At 45.0% G+C, this 25,397-nt stretch overlaps 2 protein-coding genes across 2 annotated transcripts in view; one reads left to right on the forward strand and one right to left on the reverse strand.

The window, feature by feature from the left end:
• The window catches only part of filip1l (filamin A interacting protein 1-like), a 46,987-nt gene extending 25,872 nt beyond the window's left edge, over window positions 1–21,115 (forward strand). The window contains exon 5 of the mRNA XM_034678004.1: window positions 17,807–21,115. Coding sequence (XP_034533895.1) covers window positions 17,807–20,663 — 2,857 coding nt within the window. The 3' untranslated portion in view covers window positions 20,664–21,115. The remainder of the gene's footprint in view (window positions 1–17,806) is intronic.
• Window positions 1–25,397, reverse strand: part of LOC117808326 (epithelial cell-transforming sequence 2 oncogene-like) — a 62,049-nt gene that overhangs the window by 29,680 nt on the left and 6,972 nt on the right. The gene's annotated exons all lie outside the window — the stretch shown is intronic.

Below are 25,397 nucleotides of genomic sequence, written 5' to 3' on the forward strand. Positions count from 1 at the left end.
AACGCTGCTTCACTTCCTGACTTCCACAGACGCACACCTGCATTCTCCTTAAGCTGCTGCATTTTCTACATTCCACCTCAGAGCCGGCTTTTGATTTAATGAAAGAGACAATTCTAAACTTTCTGCACAAATATGTTTACCAAATGCAAGACTACAGAGAAACACACGTCTGTCAGACTCTTCCCTTTTAAGGAAAGCGATTCCTCGAGGGGAGAAGTGTATGTGACGCCACTCAGATGTTTTTGCAGTCGTACATTTCGTGGGTTCAGCAGGGAGCCACCGTGCTGAGGTCAGGAATCACACAAGTACGACACATTCAGAGAAACCCTCTGAGCACACAGAAGACACGCCGCCACTCGTATACACGCTACCAAAACACATTCTGCAGAGTCTCCAAATGCGTCAGAACATCGCTGACTTTCCTCAAAAACCAGGAGAGAACTGTGTATTGCCTCATGCATGAAAAGTATGGAAAAGAAGGGGCGATAAAGAATGAAACAACAGCCTACAGAGCAGCAATACTGCAGCATCATGGTAGAGTCAGTAGTCTCTGAATAGGAGGCTTAGGGTTCAATCCCCAGCTCCTGCAGTAAGAGTTCTTGTTTAAGACACTGAACCCCAAACATTCAGCCCTGAATCTCTAATCTTTGCACCAGAAGCAAAGATGAGTTCCTCTCCTGCCTTGCACCACCTTTGTTTGTGTATCTGGTCACTTGTCGCTGCATCACTCCCACGCTGTAGGAAAAACTGAGCGTCTTCTGACCTAATTCAGGGCCATCCAACAAACACTCCCTCTTCTGCTTTGGCCAGATAAAGAGCAGATTGCTCCTCGCCCTGAGGCTCATTTGTCTGCTTCTACTGTAACAAGGAAACTTCTCCTCCTTTGCTTTCACTTAACCCTAAAAGCTTTGCATTGTAACTTTAAACTGTGAGGCGCTGACTCGGTCTGCAGAGGGCTTTATTTGAGTGATGATGTTTTCTTTAGATGCAGGATAAAGAATGATCCTCTGATAACAGAACATGACTGAAGGTCTTTTACATCACACTGTGAAGTAAAACAGACGAGTTTCTTATTAAGTTCAGGGAATAGTGAGTTTATTAATTACATGCTTAGAATAATCAAGCTCAGCATTCTGATGGATACACTATAAACACTAGGCTGCTTATTTAGTTGCACGGTTTGAGAGCACAGCAGTTTCCTGGTTTACTACGTGTCCCAGTTTGTTCCTGCTCTGTGAGTTATCTCATGGGAAAAATATGATCTTTAAAAAAAGCAGAGACACGATGCGAACGGATGAATCCTGCTCTGCAGATGTGCAGGTACTGCTGCTTCAACGGACGCTAACGTAAACCAGACACACTCGCATGAGAGTGTATTTCTTTTTGCGTGTGTGTACCTTCCAGTGTGTGTCAGAGACTGTCAACATATCACTTCACTACGTCTGCAAACTAGGTGGCAATTAGGCCCGGAGAGTCGTCATAGCATGGCGTAATGTGATTATATCTCCCTGACAGAATGCAGCGATTAGACCTCACCGACCACAACGACGCAAGACTCTGCCGCTCGTACTTTTCCAACCTTTTTTAGACTTGTAGCAAAAAGAGGATAAACAACTCAATCCTAAAATAGAAGTGATAGAAACATGCTATGTCTGCGTAAGTAAAGAAATCACATTTCACAGTTACATGGACTTCAATCACGGCCTTACAGCTGAGGATTACAGGATGGCGAGGTGGCACTCTTGAGTTCAGCTATGAAATAAAGAGCTGTGCAGAAAAGCTAACTGAGCCAGAGAAGTATTAAAGCTCTTTGTTACTTCTAACGTCCGTCAGAGGAGACATGGCTGAGCAGAGGAGCCTGACAAATGAATCTTTTGACCGGGAATCTGCAGGAATGATGTATGACTTAATCTTCTATTTGTGAAAGGAAATAGCACCAAGGGTGAAGGGCCGGGGTCAAAGAGAAAAAAATGCAGCCGATGTAGAGTTAGCATGACATTTCTTTGCTTGCTGTGAACCGTGCGGAGTCTCTGCAGAGAGCTGGAGACAGGGAATGATGGCGAGACTCAAATCCAAAGACGCAGATGAAAATCTGACGCCGTGGAGGATACATTGAGCCGTCACTGAGGGGCCTAATCTCCCTGATTTACCTTCTTCTTGCATTTGTTCTAGCAGACACCTCCTTGAGTTACAGCCTGGCCAAACATGGCAAAGGGAAGCCATTTTTCCCTCCCGTGCTGTCAGGCTGGAAGGAAGCGACAGCGAGAAACTCGCACATTACGTCCTGGAGGCTGGCAGCTGCTGTGTCTGAACAATGAGTGTGTGCCTGCGCTGCCGGCCAAGTCTGTGTCAAGATAGTGAGTGAAATATGGAGGGAGGAAGGAGCCTGCCTGGATCTGCCAACTTGAATGTCTCATTGTGGCGAACGGGGCTATCTGGACGCGGCCTCGATGGATTGTGCAAACAGGAGAAGTCAATCAATGCGGTGACATTTCTCGCCTTTACTCCCGAACAAAGACAGGATTACTGCCGGGCTGCTGTAGGCCATTAACGTGATGGAGATGTAGACAAAGAGGCTTTACTGTAACCCTTCTCTTTAGCATTCAAGAGCCAGAATGAAACAGCATTTTAAACTGAATCTGACCGTCTGATTAAAGGGACATTACAAATAATCAGCTCTCAATCTTCACACTTCATAACAACACACATTTATCATCCTTTACGTGTGCAGACACATGTTGAAATTGTGTTTTAATGCTTGACAAACGAGGTTAAACAATTGGCGAGACCCTGGCAGATGAGCCCGTTGAGGACGTGCATGTCAGCGCAACGCATGACCTCATATCCTGTTTCAGCTCCTGGGAGGAAGAGTCAGTTTAGCCGAGCGGTGCAGGCAACAAAACTCCACCTCAGGGCCTAAATTTGGCACAGAGAAGGATCGCTTTGGTTATCTTTTCTTTCTCACTACATGACAGTATGGAAACTTTGTCCTCCCTGTTGTACGGGAAGATGGAGATGGAGAACACCTTGAAACAAAGCAGAAGAGTAAAGCTTTCTTTTTCTTTGTTTTGTTGTTTAAAATCTTACAAACCAAACCTGCGTTAAGAGTCACGCCTCCTCTCTACTATCAGACCAGAACCTGCTGAGGTAAACATGGTGTCATCCATCACTCTAATCCGCCTTCCTGAGTCTCTGTGTGTGCAGCCATTGTTGGGATTTTATAGGATTTGTGTAAAATTGAAAATAGCACTTGTAACTGTCTCAGGGTGTTAGGAAGCGACTGATTGGGAGGTGGTAACTGTTAATTAGGGATGTTTACAGGGAGCAGGGTTTCATTTACTTTTCCCTGACGGAGTTTGCCCGACAGAGACCGAACAACAAAGCTGCTGTTTTGGTTACGTGTTGCTCGTGAATGCAGCTCTGTGTCGTACAATCTTTAAGATTTATCACCTTAAAGGAATTCCAGGATGTTAGGTTTCTTGTGTTGTAATCCTCGTGTAAGCGAGACAAACACTGACGAGTAAGTTTGTGGTTATTAAGGGAGTGAAAGTCTCAAAGTTGTGTGTTGAGCAGTTGAGATCGTGGTGGTCGCGTCTCGAGCTGCGATATGGAAACCAGCATTTAAAAACTCCGGGGATCGACTCCTTTGGCGTGGAACAATAGAGAGCTGTCAGAGGGACCACCCTGTCGCTGTGCATCCTGGGCTTTGACAAAGCAGGAAACAAGAGCCTACGGTTGGGTTTTAAATTCCCTCCTCTCGAATCCGATACAAGGTACTGAAAATGATTGATGAGAAGGTTTTCCTGCCGGGGTTGTGAGGCTGGAGAATAGCTGGCACTGCTGCGTGTCAGAGTTGAGATATGAGGGTAAACATTATCTTTTCAGGCACACCTTTTCCCTCAGTCGTAATTGCTGTTTTTATAAACGTCTCGAGGAAATGATTTAAGCTGAATAATTATGTAACTGTGAGAAATGCATTTAATAAAAGAATTTGGACATGGGTTGAATCTTTTACAAGCCCACAAAGCCTCTGCAAAAACACTCCTGAAATGAAATGTAACTCTCTGTAATATGCATGACTGAACAGAAAACCAAATTTGGTCTTTTTTATGGCGGGACACAAAACCGGCCAGAAGCGCCAAGCTAATTATTACACCAGTGCAGCGAGCCCAATGGCTCCCATGCTTAATAAGTCACCTTCCTGCACCGCAGAATGTACAACTGATGGTTAGAGGAGCGGTATCATCTCAACAAAACAAACAACATCAACCTTCTCTGAACCGAGTGCATCCAGGGTACGACAGTCTTTACTAAACCAAGCCCAAAACCTCAATTGCACTGTGTTCCTCCAAGATTGAATTATCCAGTCAACTTAGTTTCACTCAGAAATCGCCTGTTCTGATGCAGCTCTGACCCGGTGAGGCGCCATGAAGCCCTGGCCCTCAGTTTGATACCCTTATCCCGCTGACAGATGAAGACGTCTGCTGGATAACATTTGGTGCAGGATTTTAAGGCGGCTCATACAAGATTAGAACGAGGAGATCAGACTTTTTTTTGTCAGAGTCCAGCGACTGATATCTCAGGACAAATGTTTTTGGGTTTGAAACCCTGCAAATCCTCCTGGCAGTGACCGAGGTGGTGAAGGATGGTGGGTGGGTGGGAGTATGACTAAAGGGTGGAAAAACGGTTTAGAGGGTCTATCCAGTTTCAGCAGCCTCTCATGGTTTAGTGAAGGCGAAGAAAAGGGAAGTATCCATGTCAGAGAGGCAAGAAAGTCCGGTACTAAACCTGCACAGAGCCGAGTGTGTCACTAAAAGTTTTACGCTTTATTTCCTCTAGTTTCTTTGGCCTCATCACCCCAACATAAAACAAGCTCTTCATATCTCACTCTCCAAGAAAGACAATTATGTTGTCTTTTAGAATCAGCCCACATGTATAACAGTGGTGCCAAAGCAGAGAATATCAGAGCACCAGCTTTCCTTCTGTCACCTATAATCTGAATAAGAGCATCCGATGATTTGAGAAGGGTTCCCGTTATGTTGAAGCATGCCAGAGAGGAGGAACGGCATCTGTGGTTTGGCTAAAGAGCAAACACAAGAGAGAGAATAAATGCCATGCCTGCATCTCTCTAATTTAATGTAAGTATAGCGTGAGCTCATTCCTAAGGCGCTCTCCTTTTCTTTTCTTTTTTTTCCAAACAAAGAAAATTATGAGCTCATATTTCGAGAAGCCGAATATTACAGCCAGCTCAAAATAACATAAAAGTCTGATGGAGCAGCTCTGTGAGGCCGTGGCGTCCTTTCAGACGGACTGCACTCCATCCAAAATGTAAAATCACTTTTTAAATGGAAGCTTGTCCTCGGCAAGAAAGCTCAAATTAAATGCATTTTTAGAAAGAGAGAGAGAGAAAGTCCAGGGTGCATTTTGGAGGGCAGAGGTTACACACCAGGCACTCACTGTGAAGACTCCTGGCAGAAAAAGTGCTGTTAAAGTTCCTCTGGGCAACTTTGGGGAGCTTAAGCCACGTTAAGCCCTCGCTACTCAAGTGGAGCTGCTGAGTGGCCAATAGTGGGAGACTGGTGTTGCATTAGCAGTCTCCCTGGTGTACTGAGTATGTAGAGTATAATACGACAGAGGGGAGAGATCCAGAGGAGGAATGTGCCATGCATAATGCATTTAATCTCTTCTTGTCTAAATATCGGTTCAAATCGCATCAAAAGAATGAATCTGAGAAGAAGGAAGGACTCTGCTTCACATTTTCACAGCTTGATAATCAAACCGATGTAGTAGATCACTTCTCATTACATCTTTTGGTAAACAATAAGCAAAAAGAGGTGTAATCAGAAGCTGTAATGCGATTTAAAGGCTGTTGGAGTTTGCTTGAACATCAGAGGACTTATAAAAGCTTTAGTGATAACAAAAGTTCATATAAATGTACCAAAATGTAGTTAAAAACAAGAGGACTCCAGTGTACCTAAAGATCAGCTCAGCTATGCCAACAGATGTCCTCACATTTTTCAGATATCTTGTAAAACCCTCTCAAGACTCGGCGTCCTGCCAGAGCTAATTGCACTAAAAGAATAAAATCACCATCAATCCTCATCAACACTGGATGTGGACAGAGCTAAACCTCGTAACCCTCTGTGCTAAAATGCCTCTCTGGATCCCCTCCAGATGTGAGCCATCTGTTGTGTTCAGTCACTGAGGTGAGACTAGTCGTGTCTATCCAGACGGTGACATCACCCGGAGCAGAGACGGGCTTAAATCCAACATTCGGGGCCGTTCATTAATAACGCTGCTGATCCGAGGCTTTCAGGCAGCCCCCTCGACGTGCACTACGGCGTCCCACCGGTGCACTTCATCAACATTATAAGTGTTTTCTGCCACAGGGATGCTAATGCAGCCAAGAGACCAGAACACAGCAGGGCTGCCCCGTGCAAAACATGCTCCTTCTCTCTGCTTTTAACCTGAGAGGTTTCGGGTTTTATGGACTGGCATGGCATGAAGTCATGGTAGAAACAGCTACTAAAGAGGGCTAATGTGACCTGTTTGAACCAGGATGCAGGATTAAAGGAGAGCTGAAGGAGTGAGTTGGGTTTCCAAATAAATGGAGGCTTCAGGACACTCAAGATTCTGTTTTCTGTCACAACAGCTGATTAAAGTCGGACACTTTGGCGCTGCGGGCAGGTGCACAGGTCATGTCTGTGGTGTGCTTTGTCTTATACAACAAGCTTCACATAATTTGCCTTCAACATTTGACATTTCAGTGGTTACATTTGGTTTGATGTAAAGCCTGGAAAGATTTGGGGCTACAAAACTTCTGTTTTCTGAAGCTCTATAAGTTTAACTTCATAAAAATAGAAACAAACTCCTCTTCTAGTTTCAAACTCCCACTCCTTCCTCTCTTTTTATTAATATAATGAACACCTGGAGTGAAGAAGCTCATGCTCATCCATTCTCAGAGCAATAAAGCTACATGACAGTTAGACAGAGAGCAGCTATTAAGTTGCCTCAGAAGGAGTGTAATCAAACAATCATGTCTCCAAAGATCCTACGAGGGATTAACTCCAGTTTTTTGCTTCACTCAACATCTAAATTAAATAAAGGCATTCTGTGTGGGGACTAAATAACCCGCCGGGAACAAAAGGGATGCCAAGAAAAACATCTTTTGAGGCAGACGAATGTGGGGATGACATAAAACAATCCATGAGAAACTGCAGCGATGACGTGGCGGCTAATTGGTATGAGCTTCAGTCTGCTTCTCCTCAGCTCAGAGACAATCTGAGGCCAGATGCCAAGTCATTGGGATAATGAAAGCTGCTGCACGCCTGGACGGGAAGTGAGCAGACAATAGAGAGAGCTCAGGTCCAGGATCCCAAGCCGCCGCCCAGCCAGGGTCTCATCCCCTCTGAGCTCTCTGGGAGAGGAGTGATGTCACCCGAACACACCCCAGACTAAGACAGACAGAAAATCCACACAGACACACACACACTCGCAGACTCGCAGTCCATCACAGCTCTTGTCTCGCTTAAGTAAATTCCAGCGTCACACCCCACATCCCCGAATCACTATCATTTACATTCCTGCTGAACACAGAGAGGTGAGCAGCAGTGGGAGGATCCAGCAGCTGGCTGAGCATGATGGAAAGGCTGTAGGGAAGAGCAGGAAGATAAGAAGGAAGAAAGTCAAGATGGGGAAAAAGGAGGTTCCAAAGCTTCTAATAAAGTATGTAGAGGAAGTTGTTATAGGACAGTCGGCTATTGTGTTTCCCCTGCTGTGGTCCAAAGAAAGTACAAGACTACCTATTCTAAGTTTAAGTTGTGGAAACCTCTGCAAGGTAAAAGCTGCATGGACACCAGATCAAATAAGTGGATTTTCAATCAAGCACTCCAGAGAATGAGGAGCTGAATGTGTGAAGAAAACTACAATGACCTGGAGGAACAGGCGCCTCTATAACATCCATCAACTCAGACTTTTTGGCGAGCTCACCCACAAAGGTACAAATTTATACCCTTGAACAGCTTGAGGAGAGAAAGTGCCAAAAGTATGTTCTCTCCTCTCTCATGACTCAAACTGAGCCTCACGTACGACAACCGGCTGGAGCTGTCCCCTCCGTCCGTCCGGAGTTAAATAACAAAGTGATGACACTTCTATCAGCAGACTAAACTTCTGGACTTCTTCCATTAATGCGGTTGTGAAACGATGAACACATTATGAAACCCGTTTCCTGTGTTTAAAGATGCTGGAAAGCCTCGTAGATAAGTCAGGGAGTGAGTAAACGGGACAGATATTTAAGTGGGAGCTGAGTGTGCTGTAGGCCTCTGATTTAACACCGACTTAAACTCAAAACTTGTGAAAATATGTTGGAAAGAGTGGGCAGTTTAAGTGGAAACTTGGTAAGCTCAGTGAAATTTCCAATTTCCCAGAGTGCTACATTAAATTGGACTTTGAAATAAATGCAGTGCGTGTATTTTTCAGGCTGTGCTCCAGTGGTTAGAGGTCACACTGCTGTTTTCTAGGCTAAACTAATCATGAGATATGTATGGCCCTCCTTAAAGCACTGGAGGGTTTTAAGTAGTGTTATCTTTATGTGCATAAACACGGCTGATTAAAATGAAGACAAAGGAGGGATGCTAAGACATCAAACCAGCTCTTTTAGCTTCAAAACACTGAACACAAGGTGGATTTACATGAACACCGGTGTGAAAAACATCAGGGGCTGTGTGACTCCACAACTTCTTGAAATCTGATTAGAGAGCCACTCCACAGACCACGCGGGATCAATGCTAATCCATCAGGAAACCATCAAAGAGTCTCTGGAGGCAGATCCACCCTGCTCACCTGACAGCTGGACAGATTACTCTCTGTAACATGTGTGGAAGTGTGTGAGTGTGTATCACTTCCTTTCCAAGTTACAAGATCATCACCCTATTGTTCCTCTGCTGTCGGGGTGTGGAGGCCGAGGCGATCAGAAACATGTCCTCGTTGTGGTTTGATTGCAGGAGTCTGGCTCTTAAGCTCTAAATTGGTCTAATGGACAGTGGAGCGCAGGGAGTCCTACCTAGGGGGGCACTTTTAGAGCCTCAGGGGGTACTTGGGAGGATTAGAGATAAGCTTGATGAGAAAAATACAATTTGTGGTTTGATAGGGGGAGAATTTGAGAGTAGCTTCATTTGACTTTATGCTGTTCAGGACTCACCTAAATAAACCAGGGGTGTCGTCAACGCGGATACATTCATGGCTTCTTTGACCACTTGTGTGTCTGCAGGTTATCCATCCATGTCACATACAGCCGGCCAACGCCAAATCTTTCCATACTGCACATGTAATTGTTGTTGCTTCTTCAATGTTTGGCCCCACGGTCTTTGAATCCACCACGACTGTGCAAACAGCGATCTGAACATCCTCCTTAAGTGTTTGCGATTTACATCAAAGTCCAAAGTGCTGCAGGGGTAATCATTATCAGCTGTGCCAATTGAGGGCAGCAGACACACGCCTACCTTGTTAACTACACACACACACACACATTTAGTTGCACATGCACACACCTCTCTTCTTCACAACACCGGTGTGATCCTTTGTTTGGCAATAGTCTGAAAATTACAGCCTGTCTCCCCAACCCAGCCCTCCAATCTCAACCTGCAAGATTGATTCCTGCCTATAATTTGACATGGCTTCATGGTGGGATGGCGTGGGTTATTTGTTAAGCAGTCAGGTGCAGGGAGCTATTTGTTTATATCTCCAGATAGGTAGCAACAAGTGTGTTGTAAAGAGCCGTGAAAGACGGGCTGTGATGTTCTCAATTTGGGTAAACTGCAAGCTTTCTTTGAAGAGCGCTTCTGCAGACATTTTAAGGTGTTTAATCAAAGTCATCACATAGAAATGTAGACTCATAGACTCTTGCAATTTCAAGCTACAAAGGATGAGTGATAAGTGACTCCTATTTGAGTTGAAAGCGACTAAAAACCATGAAAAAGGCAACAAAACTGAGACAAAAAGAGAAGAGGAATGGTGTTTCAAAAGAAGAACATGACCGCAGATGAATCAGGCCCACCTCTTACAGGCAGTTACAACTACTTGGATGAACAACATGTCAACACACCAATGAACAAAAGGTCTCCAGCCAGAGAACAACTATAAAAAAAAAAAAAGGATTTTGGCCATACAAGGCCAGCAAGCGTCCACACAAGGCTTTTTTTTTTTTTAGTCTGGCAGTCAAAACCACGTTCCATTTTAACAGCGAAGCTCATGCTGGGGCCGAGCTGAGATCAGAAAGAGGAGGAGGACAAAAAGAGGGAAGAAGGAGAGGAAGAAAGACAGCGGGTAAACAAACAAGACGAGGAATGTGGAGACCTGTGTGGATAAAAATTCCAATGAGAGATAGAGGAAGATTGAGAGAGAGAGAGGGGGAAATATGAGGCATATGGGTTTGATTACACGCCGATGATGTCATGTATGTATGTCAGGTAATCAGCCTGGGGAGTGTGTGTGTGTTGCACGAGCATGTGTGTGTCAGACGGAGTGTGTCAGGGCAAGACCGGGCCTCGTCTGTGACGGCTGCTGTGTGTGTGATGTGCAGTCAGTGGAGAAGGTGAGTTTGTGTCTTAGTCTGGTTTGATAAGTTCCTGAAGTCACACACACACACATACACTCACACACACACACAGATTGCTGCAGGGTAAAACAAGTGTGTCAGTCTGCTCGAGCAGAGGCGGTAGACCTAATGTGTTCTGTGATAGCTCTTGTTTCCATCTGGTTTGGACATTAATGGTTTGTCGGATTCATAGGAGATATCAGGTACCAGCCATAACACACACACACACACACACACACACACACACATATATAAACACACAAATATGCACTTACGAACGTGAACACAGGTGTCTTTCCCTGCGAGCTCTTGCAACACTTTACTGTGCTCCTATAACAGCTGTATTTGTCGTTATGTTCAGTCTGAAACGGTGCAAGTAACAGAAATGAAGGCTATCCTGTATCATGTGTTCGCTCATATAACTTAAAGAAGTCTTTGTGGTGCAATCAGGAAGTCAAGCCCATTTTAGTCTTAGTGTATCGGTGTCAACAAGTTGCTAGTCCAGGTTGAGTGATTGAGTTGAGTTTCAATCCAAATGTTGCAAAAATATTGCAATCAAGGGTTTAACTTCAAGGAAAGTCCAGCCCACAAAAAATGGCCGAATGTTAAAACACAGGAAGACGCTGCTTTAGGATTTTACAACTTCTAAACCGCACACATTGCTCATTAAAAAAACACACAAATCCCAAACCTCCACATTCCTCAGAGCACCATCAGCGCCATAGTCATCCCGTGGAGGTTACATAACACGTCTTCATCCTCCCACTATCTGTCATTCGGTTCTAGCCTTGTCACAGCAAACATGTTTGTGTGGCCTGATCTTGTGTTTGATCCCCGACATCTGTTTCATGTGTACACTACTCGGGGCCCTCAAATTTGTCCGTATCCAGAAATAGAGTCTAATTTTGGATGACCGAATTGTTTGTTCCACGAACAAACAGTTCGCTGCGAGGAAATGGGAGAGAACAGAAAACGAAAATACATCATAGTTTAGAGCCGGAGCTCGTGGGCAGTCGTTGAACTCTGTGACACCGAAGCTGCAGATTGTGAAACACTGCGTTCTCAATTGCCTGAAATCGATCCTGTTTTATCCAAGTGTGCATTAGAGCTCCCTCGATTCCCATGGCCTTGTTGTAAAGTATTACTGTGCTACTTTAAAGACTTTAAAGTGCTTCAGGAAAATGAGGCTCTCTCAGCAATCTGGAGGTTATACTTTTCAAGTGGAAACAGGACTTAGTTCGTCTGAGAAGCGAGGAAAAGCCGAGCCTTGTGTCACAGCGGGAGCTCAGGCTTGACATTTTGGTCGTCCTCCCAACTCCTCCAGACTCTGATGCTTTGGCCTTTAGCTGTCAGCAGCAGATGTGACAACTACCAAATGGTGTTCAGTATACTGAATAACAAGCTAAGTCCTGCAGTATTCTCCAAACTCCCCCCCCCCCCTCAAATCTGGTTGTTGTCTTAGGCAAACTGGTGAGCTCCTGGCTAAAAGCAAATGCTATCTTTGGCTGCCTTTGGTGTCCACTGGCCTCCATTGGTGCCGCTGGCCGTCCAAAGTGTTTCCACACAGGCTCATTCATTATCATCCAACAACAGCCTCGTCCAATTGGTCAAAAAGGAGGGATTAATTGTGATTTATTGCATAAGTCATGAGGCCACATGTTTTTGGTTAACTCTTTATGGGAATTTGAGAGTCGTGTCTCGCTGCTGCATCCACCACTAACCAAACGGAGCTCCAGTCCAAGCTTGGAAGCTGGTATTTGTTTGTGCATCAACACTTAGGCCAAATGTTGGTTCCTTTTTAACCTTGTTGACTTGGAACTGGTATTTAAGATGCTATCATTGCACCAGCTGATTTTAAGGAGCTGGATTGTTGCGTTATCTGGCACGCCTGATTCCTCATTTGTCGCAGTAATGGAGGATCCTGGCAGTATTGAACCGCTCTAATTGGTAGGATAGCTGAAAGTTGCTTGTTTCCTATCATTACTGTAAGTTTAATGATTACCAACTAGAAACGGATGACGGTATAGCGGGGAATACCGGGGACTTCTGAGTATTGTTTGGCGTCGCTTCAGTCGAGTACAGGGTCACGACTTTGTGTTCAATCTTTCTTACTTTATTGCTCAAAGATGTTTGTGTTTTACATAAATCCTGCCATGTACAGCTACAGGACCGATCATCAAACATAACATCTGTATCCTTTAGTTTCTTTGGCAACGCTTGCAGTTTATTATTTCGGATATGTGACCTCATCCAGCGGGCAGCCATGACATATTTTACTCGGTAGGCAGGAGACAAGAGAGTATTGGCTTTATTTACTCGCAGGGCTGGAGTCGGTTAAAACGCTTACATGTTTCCTGAGAGCACGTAGAGACAGAATGTACTTTGTTGTTTTTTTCTTCAGGCTATGTGTATGTGACTAATTTGCTGTCTTATTGAATGTCATGCACTGTTGCCTTACACTAAACATGGAGTCCGGTGTGTTTGGAAAGACTTATGTCACTGCCTGAATCGCCCCATATGTTTCTGCACAATAGAGTCGCCATCCTTTAGGTTACTCAGGACAATACAGACACTAACCTCAAATGTACCCTCATTATATCACGATCGATTATTAATCATATTTATCTCTGGGACATTGTGACTTTAAACTCTTTGAAACTGCACTGGAATAAAGTTTTGTTCAAATCTGAAGGGAAGCTAAAGATTTGTGTTACATGTCTTGTCCTGCTCTGAACATATTCCCAGTCTGGATTACAAATCCCCATCCAACTATTTCTCATTAACTTTCTCAAGCTCTTTCTTTTTTCTTCCTTTCTTGGCTCAAAGCGTTGATGAGAGCCAGAGGGGGGGGAAACACAGAAACTCTAACTCCTCGTCTCTCTTCGCCTACATGCCCTGCCTCCGGAGCAGTGACAGACCCCGGCAGATATTTCACACATCACATACGTCAAGAAAAAACCCTTTCCCTCTCCTCTGCCACATCCTTCAGTTTGAACAGTTACGAGCGCTTACACACACACACACACACACACTTGAGCAAGCACACCCCCTTCTTGTGAGCCTCAGCAATGCAAAGCTCCATATAAGGGCATGCTGATGATGTAATGGTCCATAGGCAGGGAGCACATCCCTTATTGTTTGGTCTGAGTGCAGGAATGCCCACATTACTGCTACTCAGAGAGTGAGACACACGCAGAGAGGACGAGCTGAGGGTCGGGTGTTGTACGGAGAGATAATGAGCGCACGGCTGTGAAGCAGGGAGAGCCTTTGGCACAGGTAGGCTACATGAGGACTAATTTCAAACTTCTTAAACTTTGTTAAAGTTGCTGATAGTTTGATCGGCTTGGAGGGGGAGAGATGTTGAAGTTAGCATCACTTTCAGCTGCCGGTCTTCTGTTCTCTGTGAGTTTCATTGAGTGTTTTATAATCTTTCTTAGCTGTAGGGTTTCTCTTTTTGGTGTATGTCTAAAAGTTTTATTAAACTCTGGAGAACTCTTTAAAACTTGTTTGTTAACTTCAGTCTCAAAAGAGCTGGTGTTGTATTTATCTAACCTCAAATTTAAATGAAGTCTGAACATCCCCGAGGACATGCTTCAACAAATTATGATTAAATATTCATGAAGTGAGAGAGCAGTGATTCTGGCATGCTTATGAATCAACTTAACGGTCTTACCATGGAAACTGCCAAAATGTACCAAATATTTGGACCTTAATGAGACTCAGTCACGTCTGAAAGTGGTGTTAAGTATGTTACATTAAAAGACAGAGTTACTGTGTGGGAATATGCGAAGAGGACGAGATTTTAGAAACAAGAAAGTGTTGAAAAATTACAAGATATCATATTCTGAGAGCTCATATGTACAGTAGTATAAATTACTACAGTTAGATTCTGTAAATATGCTGCCCTTTTAGTTTCAGTGTGTGCACATCTTTTAATTTTTTGGAGGAGAGAACTAGAGTAACATTTTCCTGAAAGTATTAAGTACTTGTGACGGCTTCATTTATTGAATTCTTGCCTTTCTTAACGACCTGTTTTAGTGTAAATCTTAATTTCAAAATAAGACCTACAAACATTAAACTTTAAATATTGCAAGTTAAACTTTTAGTGCATCAAAAACGCAGATTTGATTCAACTCAGCATTCTCTTTCCTTCTTTTTGGATGAGTGGATTTAAAATACCGAGGAGGTTTTAAAGCAGCAACAAGTCAGTCCGTGTGTTTTCATTACACAACACTCCATTAACCCTAACACCACCTCCAGGAAGTTAATAAGCATCAGGGCTACATATTTAACACATGTTGATTGCACTCAGGGGGCATATCACTTCGCCTGTGTGGACTTTAAACAGTCCACGCACTGCATCACCATCCCCTTCACACTGCCTGTACATCTGTGTGTGTGTGTGTGGACTCTCAGAATACATCAGTCTGTGCATACATGACCTAATCACTTGTGGTAAGGAAGTGCTCCTGACATATGGGACATGTAACGCAGCTTTAGACAGCAGGGTGAGCCACAGTTTCCAGCTTCAGAATAGGGAAGCCCTCACTGACTCTCTTGACTGTGTCTGTTTTAGAAGCATGATCGCAAACACGCCAAAAACCCTCCTGTAAAGCACAGATATCACACATAAGGGACTTCTCTCTTGTGACACATTTACTACACGCTAAGGTGGTCATGCATCCGATCTGAAATCTGAAATGATTGCCTGTTGAAAAGGTTGCACAGGCTGCAGAGTGGGTGGTAAGGTGTCCTGTAACGCTGATAGCCATGAAGCTGTTATGTCACCGGCTTTATGAGCAGCTCATTGCAAATTTATCCCCCTGAAATAATGTCCTTTCCTTCTGCACGGATGTCTGCGTAAAAAAGAGTTGCTCTCTAACGACTGCGAGATAAAACATGACGGGGAAATGGGGTGAATGCTTTATAGATTAACTGTAATATTTATGTGTTCTCTGAATGCTTCTTGTGGTCAGTGAAGCTGCTGCTACTCTCTGAAATAAGGTATGTCTCATTAAAAAGTTAAGAGTTAGCTGCTGGGTGTTATTTTCTCTAAAGGTCACGTCTTCTCTGCCTTCCAAACTCTTTTTATAATCTCACATTAAAGTAAATCTAACAACAAAACTGCTCTCAGATGTTGCTCTGTCGGCCAAACTCTCGTCTATGTGTGTGTCCTCGACGAGGAGAAGTTCAGGAATAACTCACCAACATTTCCTTTTGCGCCACAAAGTGCATTGGGAATACAGCAATGCAGTAAAAATGTGCATATAAAAGGGCTAAAAGTGATTTAAATGGTGTGAGGGGAGCGGTGTATTTTGGGCATAGGAGCAGTTTCCTCTCAGTGGATTTGCTTTTATAAGCAAAGAGCGCCCTCGCGTCAGTTTACAGGATTTAGATCCAGTTCAGGAGTGATAGGCAGCGTTTCCAGCCCTACAAGAGCACAAAGTACATTTTTTCCTTCTATTTGGGTGCATGACATCACCAGAAAAACAGCAAGGACTGAGATAAGACTTTGAATAAACAGTGATTAGAGGCGACGGGCTTCTCTGCAGGAGAGGAGTCTGCTTGTTTGCTTGGCAACTTAGTGTTTCTGCGTACACAAGCCACTCGGATAAAAAAGTAGTTTTTCAACATGTATGCTTCAAGATAAAGCGGGCATACCTTCCTCGCATGTCACTGATTTCCAGAGTCCTTGAATGAGTACAAAGATAACTAAAGCAGCCGGTGCGTAACAAGGGCAAACTTTAAATCAACAAAGCTGGACGGGGAATCATCTGAGAGAGCTGAAAGTAAAAATAAAACCTTCTAAGAGTGACTGATTCCAGCTCCATGTCATACTTTCTTCTGACAAACTTCTTTAAAGCTGCATCAAGTCACAGGAGGAGAATCATCACAGAGCGTTTGTCATAAAACTAAATCTCCTAATTCCCTCAAACCACACTAATAATGAAGTCTTATGTTTATAATTCTTTATGGGGGTCTTGTTTGGTCTGCATGTAATTGCACCACATGTCTGCAGTCACACGTGTCCTCTGTGAGCTCCCGCCCTTCAGCAGCTACTGAAAAAATAAATGACACACACTCTTGCTGCGGAGGAGAAGTGACCCACCCTACCACACTGACATCATGGCCCACAAGCCAAGTGTGTGTGTGTGGAATCAGCGCTCCCTGAGAGTATTCTGTGTAAACTCTGAGGGAGTGTAATTGCCTATGAAAGCAGGGGGAATTCCTTTAAATGTATAAGAAGAAGAAAAAACGGGGAGGGGAGTCTGTGGTGGTGGTTTAGGGTGAGGAGGGGGGGGGTGGTAGTGGAGGAACCCCTTAATTAAAGGATTGTTCCATGCCAGTGGGCCATCTGTGTGGAAATGCCTGGCAGCTGCACACACAGCAGTCATAACATAGCTTCCCTCGGGGCTGTAGGCACTCTGGTCGGGTGATGTATGCATGTGCCAGACGCGGTGACCTCGGTAACAAACTTTGAGCACTTCAAGTCGGTCCAGCAGGATGCAAGTAATGAACCTGGACATCATTTGAGTGCTTCATCACCTGTCAGGGGTTTTTATATAGAAAGATCAGCTGTGGAGACACAAGCTTCTGTATTTAAGGTCTTACTTTTTAGACAGGGGAATGGTTTTAAAAAGCCTTCAGGGAGCTACAAACTATCCTCTTTAAAGTGTTACATCCATGTTAAATAAGTAGACTTTACTGATCCCATGATAAACATCTTTAGTGTTTAACATCAACAGTCTGGCTCCATGTCCGTCTCCTCCCACAGGACTTGGTTGGACCATCTGGTACCCCCTGAAACACTTTGGAAACTTTCTAAATCCACTGATTGTAAAAGTCGAGGTTGAATATTTGCAGCAGTAACTCAGGTTTTCAAACACTTTTAGGGTTTGTTGGCGAAGAGGGAATAAAAACAAATGACCGCAGGTATTCCAGGCTACCGACCCAGGAGAGTTAAAGCAATGCTTTTTAATGACGTGTTAAATTTTCCATGACATGAAATGTTAAGTCCTGCCCAGAAATGCAGGAAAGTGAGAGTGTTTATGATGTGTTAGTGTTTGGAGAAGTGGGCTGAAGTGGTGATGCCATGGGGGGGGGAGTTTCTTCACACCTTTCATGGTTATTTTGAGCTCACAGAAAAGATGCTGCAAGCTCTGAATTGAGTTGCACAATAATCATGTTTGCCTTTCTTTTATGTCTCCGCAGGCTGAAGCTGTTAATTGATCAAGAGAAGGCCTTCCAAGAAAGAAAGGACGAAGAGAGCAACAAAAAGGTCGACAGCCTCAAGGAGGAGCTCACAAAACTCAAGTCGTTCGCGTTGATGGTCGTGGATGAACAGCAGCGTCTCACTGAACAGCTGAATCAACAAACAGCAAAGGTCCAGGAACTGAGTGTCAGCGCTTCGCAAGCCCAGGAGGAGCTGAGCTCAGCTAATGCTCGTCTGCAGGAAGAGGAGCAAAAGGTCTGTCGCCTGGAGGCTGCGCTGCGTGACCAATCGGGTCGATACCATCAGGAACAAGAGGCCATGACCGCCAAACTGACCACGGAGGATGCCCAAAACAGGCAGCTGCGCCTGAAACTGTCCACTCTCAGCAGGCAGCTTGACGAACTGGAGGAGACCAACAAAACCCTGCGCAGAGCCGAAGAGGAACTGCAGGAGCTGAGGGACAAAATCAGCCGTGGGGAGTGTGGAAACTCGAGCCTCATGTCGGAGCTGGAAGAGCTACGGAAGAGGGTGCTAGAGATGGAGGGGAAGGATGAGGAGCTGATCAGGATGGAGGAACACTGCAGGGACCTCAACAGGAAGCTGGAGAAGGAGGCCAATCAGAGTCGCAGCCTGAAGGCAGAGGTCGATAAACTGAACAACAGAATCATGGACTTGGAGAAGTTAGAGGATGCATTCAGCAAGAGCAAGCAAGAGTGCAGCTCGCTCAAAAGCAATCTGGAGAAGGAGAGGATGGTGTCAAAGGTGCTGACGAGTGAGCTGGAGGTCTTGAAAGTCAGGGTCCAGGAGCTGGAGACCGCTGAGAGCCAACTGGGAAAGACAGAGCTGACGCTGAAAGAAGATCTGACCAAGTTAAAGACACTCACAGTCATGCTGGTGGATGAAAGGAAGGCGATGGCCGAGAAGTTAAAGCAAATGGAGAACAAAGTCCAGAACAGCACCGGGAAACTTCAGGCTGAGCAGGACAAAGTCACTTCCGTCACAGAGAAGCTGATCGAGGAGAGCAAGAAGGCACTGAGGTCGAAGGCTGAGCTGGAGGAGAAGATGTGCGGTGCCACCAAAGACAGAGACGACTTGAAGGCCAAGCTGAGGGCTGAAGAGGAGAAGAGCAATGATTTGGAGTCTAAGATCAACATGATGAAGAAGAGGCTGCAGTCGCTGGAGACCATCGAGAGAGAGCACCTGAGAAGCAAAGCGAAGGAGGAGCACATCAAAACTCCAATCGCTAACCGCTTCCAACAGGAGGACAACAAAGTGAAAGATCTGACGCAGGAAGTCGAACGCCTCCGACGCAAATTAAAGGACATGAAAGTGGTGGAAGGTGACTTTATGAAAACAGAGGAGTTTGAATCACTGGAGAAGAGATTCAATAACGAACAGGAGAAAGCTAAAGTGCTGATGGAGGAGCTGGAGATATCCAGGAATGAACTCTCAAAGTATCAACTCGCAGAGAAGAAAGAGTGCAGCCAGGAGCATGTTCTCTACAAACGCCTGAAGGACGAGGAGGCAAAGTCGAGTCACTTGAGCCGAGAGGTGGCGGCTCTGAAAGAGAAGATCCACGAGTACATGGGGACGGAGGAGTCCATCTGCCGCATGAAGACTGACCACTCCACTCTGCAGAGAAAGCTGACCCAGCAGGAGGTCCGGAACAAAGAACTGGCCAGAGAGATGGAGACGCTCACAAGAGAGCTGGAGAGATACAGACGCTTCAGTAAGAGTCTGCGCCCTGGTATGAACGGGAGGCGTTTCTCAGACCTCCATGTTTCCACCAAGGAGGTTCAGACAGAGCCGCTGGACTTCATGTCCCCGAACTGCAAGACAATCGAACCGCTGGAGCGTGCTGTTGTGAACGGGAAGCTGTACGACGAGAGCGAAGCTGAAGACAACGCCAACTACAGCAATGAGCTTCAACTCACCAAGTGCAGCCCCTCGCTCATCAACAACGTGAACAACCTGAACAACAACCTGAGACGAGCCAGAGTGCCGTTCCTCAAGAACAAAGATACGCCTCATCAGGTGAACGGGAAAGTGCAGGCGAGGCAGAACGGAAACCACGTCCAGCCCGGGGACGTAGTGTTGACTCACAGTCCCGGGCAGCCTCTGCACATAAAGGTGACACCTGACCACGGACACAACACGGCGACACTCGAGATCACGAGCCCGACCTCAGAGAACACCCCGTCATTCACCAGCACTGCCGTCATACCCACAAGTGGAGGTCCACCTAAACAGAGAATCACCATCATCCAGAACACATCCCTGTCCCCGACTGCTAAATCAATCTCCCCGACTATGAAATCCAAAGGTTCCCCGATCTCTGATGATCTGTGCTCCCCTGACAGATCCCTCTCACCTTTCACCATGGCGGCATACTCAAGAGCGATGACTCCAGACTCTTGTGGGTCTATGACACCGGACAGAGCCATGTCGCCGATACAGATCGTGTCAGTCACAACCGGCACCCCCGATCGCTCCCTCTCCGCCGAGCCGGTCGAGGTCGTCGGAGGTCACGCCGTCTTCCGTGTGTCCCCGGAGAGACAAACCAGCTGGCAGGTCCAGAGGTCAAACAGCTCTGGACCGAACGTCATCACCACAGAGGACAACAAAATCCACATCCACTTAGGGAGCCCCTTCATTCAGAGCATCAGCACCCCGACACAGACACTGAGTCCGTGCCACACGCCTGGACTCCAGGAGCAGAGGACTCAGGTGCTCGCAAACTGCAGTTCACCTTCCCCCAAAGGCAGCAGCAAAATCACAAGTAGCATCACGATTAAGCCCACCTCCACCCCAATCCAAAGGCCGTCACATATTACAGTAAGTAACGTCTATGACTGACCTGATAGCATCCAAAACCCTCCATCCCATCCTCTGTCACTGACTCCCGCCCATGAGACCCAGCACCGCCGTAGATCCTTAGACCCCTGACTCTCCATCCTGATCCATTTACATGTCTGTTTTTAATTTATGTGCTTAATCCAGGGTTTGAATGTCTTCCTTTGATTTAGTTTGGTTTGCTTGGTTCTGTGTGATTTCATTCAACAACTGTTTGCCTGCATGATAAAAAAAAAAAAACATCTGAAAGCACTAAAACTTTCATCTTTTGACATAACACAAGGTTTAACTTATGTGCACTTACTGTATTGTACTCAGTGGCTGATTTGCCATGTAGTCAGATTATTCACACTGATGTATCGTACCAGTTTTATACTTCATATTAAACATATTGCATTATGATTAAGTTGTTTGGTTTCTGAGGATTAAAGTGTGCAAAAAGAAGTGTTATGATTTATACTTTGTCATCCATGCTCGCCTTCTTCATTTATTCACTAAATCCTGCATGCTTTGATTGTGTAAAAGATAATCTGCTAATCAGATTAAGGTCAGATGTTGGATTTGAATTTTGCTGCATGCAAAGTAACATTCAGATTTTGACCTAATTAAATGATACCCAAGTGGAGCAGTGTCTGAAAAACCTTTGTGCTCATACTTGAGCAGATCACGAGTGGAAAAACCCGTCGGGAGTCTCACGTGTTTGCTTGTTTGAGTTGAAATCAGAGGCTGATGTCATAGTTTCTTCTTACATTCGGAGCAGAATGAAAACCAGCATGATGTGAACTTTGGAGTTCCTCTAAATGACGCAACGGAAACTTCGCTTGAAAACCTTTAAACCTCAGAGTGGTGCTCCATGAAGCTGCTGTTAGAGGTGAATCTATTCTGGGGAGACGTGGGCTCAGCTCACTGGATGATGAAAACATTAAGGACATAAAAATCTCTGGGTTGACCTTCCTTTAAGGCACTGAAACTTACAAATTAAACTTCCAGTTCTCCTTAATTGTGATTTAAAAGCACAATACAGAATTGAAGACAGAGTTACAGAAGCTAAAGACTCATTCACACTGTCTAGGTTTCCTTAAAGAAGCATCTTAACGCCGTCTTCCTGATCAATCTGGGAAACTAATTCCTAAGGAGTCAACCTTTAAGAGCTAGAAATCAGAGAGAAGTCCCCTTTGTTGCCCTTTATGAGCTCCCTGCACCCCAGTTAACCCACCATATTAACCAAAAAGCCCCTTCAGCTGAATCTGATACAATAACTGGCTCTTTGAGGCTCTAATGTAGCCGCCGATGGCCTAACCTCTGTGGTCTTTTAGCAGAAAGTCTCACTTAAAGCCTGGCCTTTTTTCGCGGTGCAGTAACCCAAAACGTCTGTTTTGTTTTCTTTCTCTTATGAATCACGTCCTTTGAAATGAGTCAACACTTATGTTTCTTCCGTGGATGTGCATTCTTTGTGCTCGTGGTTTTCGTGCGCCCACAGTGGAAACCTTACCGCGTACCGTGCGATTTGTTTAAATTGAATCAGCATCGACGGACAGGGCGAGCTGATGAGCGGATGGAGACGCAGACGGGAGAGAAGGGAGAGGATGCAGCGGAGGGAGGATGTGGGATGATTCTGTCTGTTGTGGTCGATTATTTTATTAATTTCATGTCTGTTATGACGCCAAAGAAAGAAACACAAGAGGCTTTCTGCAGAGTTTGGTAAATCTGAATCACGGTTAAAGAATAAATCCAGAGGAGTCAGTCCAAATCATGCAGATTGTTCATTCAGTTTAAGGGTCAGCCTCAATAGAGTCTAACCTGCTCCCAGATTTACCTCTCAGCTTTCCTAAACTCTGAGATTCAGCTAGACGTAACACAAATGGATGAATGAACATGTAAACTGAACAGACAGGAAGTAGAGTTCAGGCTGTGATATGACAAATGTTCTACAAGCTCCCATACTGCATGCATTTATTCCTTAGCTTCATTCAGATGGATCAAGACAACTGCTGCAGGAAACAGGGGAAACAAACCCAAACACGCACGTACAGTATATACACACACACAACCCAGTGTGACATGCAGGAGATGATTAAATCAAGCATTAAATTGAATGAGTGTGAAGAAGCACAGCTGGAGAAACCGGATCCGAATCAGTCTGGGCACGATGAGATGATGCAGGCCGAGGCTAAACAAGATGCTATTCATTAAAACCGCTGTTTGAGAAAGCATGCAGCAGCTGGGGATTCACTGTCTGCGACCTCACTTAACCCCCCTGACTCAGACTAAGACTCACTTGATTCACAAAGTGCACTCATTAGCTAGGGGGGAGACGAATCTGCACACGGCATCCCTGCCAGACTGATAAAATGAGGATCAAGTGACACGCTGGAAGCTGAGGGTTGTTTGGATGAAGCGCCTGCAGAGATGCCGGCTTCTGTGGGCTCAGAGTGAGGCTGTAATCACACTCAGTCACAATGATGCAGCTAATTAACAGCAGCAGATGATAAAGCAGGAAGAAGAGGCCTGCAGTGCAGCGTAGGAGAATGTGCATGGTGCAGTAGGAGGATAAGTTTAATCAGGGCTGCTGCACACTTTATTAAATCTAAATTTAAAACCCAAAGATTGAAAACAGCGCCTTAAACTGAAGTAGAGTCAGAATCTTTAACATGGCGACCACCATCGCTCTTCAGAAACAACCGGGTGACGTCACTGAGGTTACATCCATGTTGTTTTGTACATTCTGTTGTTGTGTACGCTCTCCAAACAAGGGCGGACTTCCTCTCTGCAGCTCCAACGATCATAATCGTGGAGGAATGCGCTCACCTTGACCGACAGGCACAATAAAACGGCACTAAAACTCCAGTATGGGGGCTTTTTCCAAACAAAAGACTGGAGAGTGTGAGAGCATAGTCACTTTAGAAGTATCCTCTCTCCCACTGCAACACACGCACCAAAACAAACCGCCTGTTTGGTTGCTGTAGAAACAGCAGCGCCTGTAGTACAGAGGAAGTACTTAGCTGAACTCCTGCTGCACCGCTGATATACGAGAGAACAAAGCCGCACATTAAGGCCTCTCTTCCATGTAAAATCAACAACACTCCCATGACGTGGACAGATTTTCTGCACCATTAGCTCTCCTGAAGTGCAGGCACTACTTATTCTGAAATCTAAACCCCTGTATGAATATTTAAGGACGGAGTTCGCTGCAGATTTTTTGTTAAATCTTGAAAAACCCCAAGCCACACAAGAACACATCCAAGTGGTTTCTCTCAAGCGAGGGGGTTTTGTGTTGCCTGGGAATAAAGTCAGTGAGTGTGTGATGAAACTGCTGGAAATACTGGAGAGGTTTGAGTCTCTCTCAGCTGCTGAAATGTGGAACAGATCGATGACATGGTTAGTCAAAGAGGTAGCTCCAGTTTCTGTAATTAACACTCCGGACAAGAGAGAGAGATAGAGAGAGAGAGGGGTGAAATGTTGTTCTGTCCTGCTTACATCACAGATATCAGAAATGTAGACCGGATATGAATTCAGTTGGTTTGAGGTGAGGCAGCACTTTCTGCAGAACATGTAATAACATTCAGTGAATGTAGCTGCTGAGGAAGAGGAAGAAGCAAGCTGTGAAATGAAACGATGTGCCAATTACATCCCTAGATAACTTTGAAGAAAAATAATTGCCCGCTGAGCGCTGCCAGGGAGTAATTTAGTCTCTGGAGCGGACTGAGGATGAGCATGAAAAGGAGCCGAGAGACTCAGACGTGTAACTTTACCCCGTCAGAGTACACAGATTTGTTTATGAGCTTCATGATTTGGATGATTAATGGAGCTGTTTAGGAATATCTGGACACAAACGAGAGGTAAAGGAAGAGAAGCACTCTCTGGATCCTGCGCCTAACTCTGCAAAACAAGCACATACTATACGAGAAGCACATGAGGAGTGTTTGTAGGAACATCTCATCAGAGTGGCTGTAAACAGGAGGTGGTTTCTGCTGATCCAAACTGACGTACCTCAGTGTCCAGGCACGCTGCTGTGCATGTAAACACGCTGATTAAAACGTGATTGGGCAGTAAGTGGAGCAGTAAGTTGTTTAAGAATCACAGAAATGGGATGTTTCCCACAATCATTCCCCTTCTTGTCTGATGCTAAATAAAAACCAAGAGCTGGTTTCTGGGCAACAAACTCGTTAATGACGAGATAAACGGAGATGTATTAGAGAAAATGAGGAAGTCATTGCTACTATTAGGAGGAAAACAAAGAGAAGCATTCACAGAGCTGCAGTAAATGATTACTGTCATTACAGATTATTCTCCTCATCGACTTGTGGATGATTTTAATGAGAAAATGTCAGAAATATTCATAAACGACCTTCAACACTTCCACAAAGAGCTCCAGAGATTACTACAGAGTGTTTATTGAAGTTTGGTTAAAAAAACAAATACTACAAGACAATCCTTCTGACTGCAGGAAAGAGAGGATTCCTGCAGGGCAAAGACTTAAAGGAGCAAAGGTTTTGCACTGGGTTCACGCACTGCTCATAAAGTATGATTGAATATCATCTAGTGGTCATCAGAGGTACTGGAGGAGCAAAAATCATCACTAATATCAGGTCAAACTAACTCCTCTCTCTCCCCGTGCCGTGCACATCTCGTCCCTAACCACTCATGCATGTTTTCTCTGCAGAGCGATCTTAAAAGCTTCATTTCTCCTACAGTTTGTCTTCATCGTCCGTCTGTGTTTTCCTCCACAGATACCTC

The sequence above is a fragment of the Notolabrus celidotus genome, chromosome 24, assembly GCF_009762535.1.
Source record: "Notolabrus celidotus isolate fNotCel1 chromosome 24, fNotCel1.pri, whole genome shotgun sequence".
NCBI lineage: Eukaryota > Metazoa > Chordata > Actinopteri > Labriformes > Labridae > Notolabrus > Notolabrus celidotus.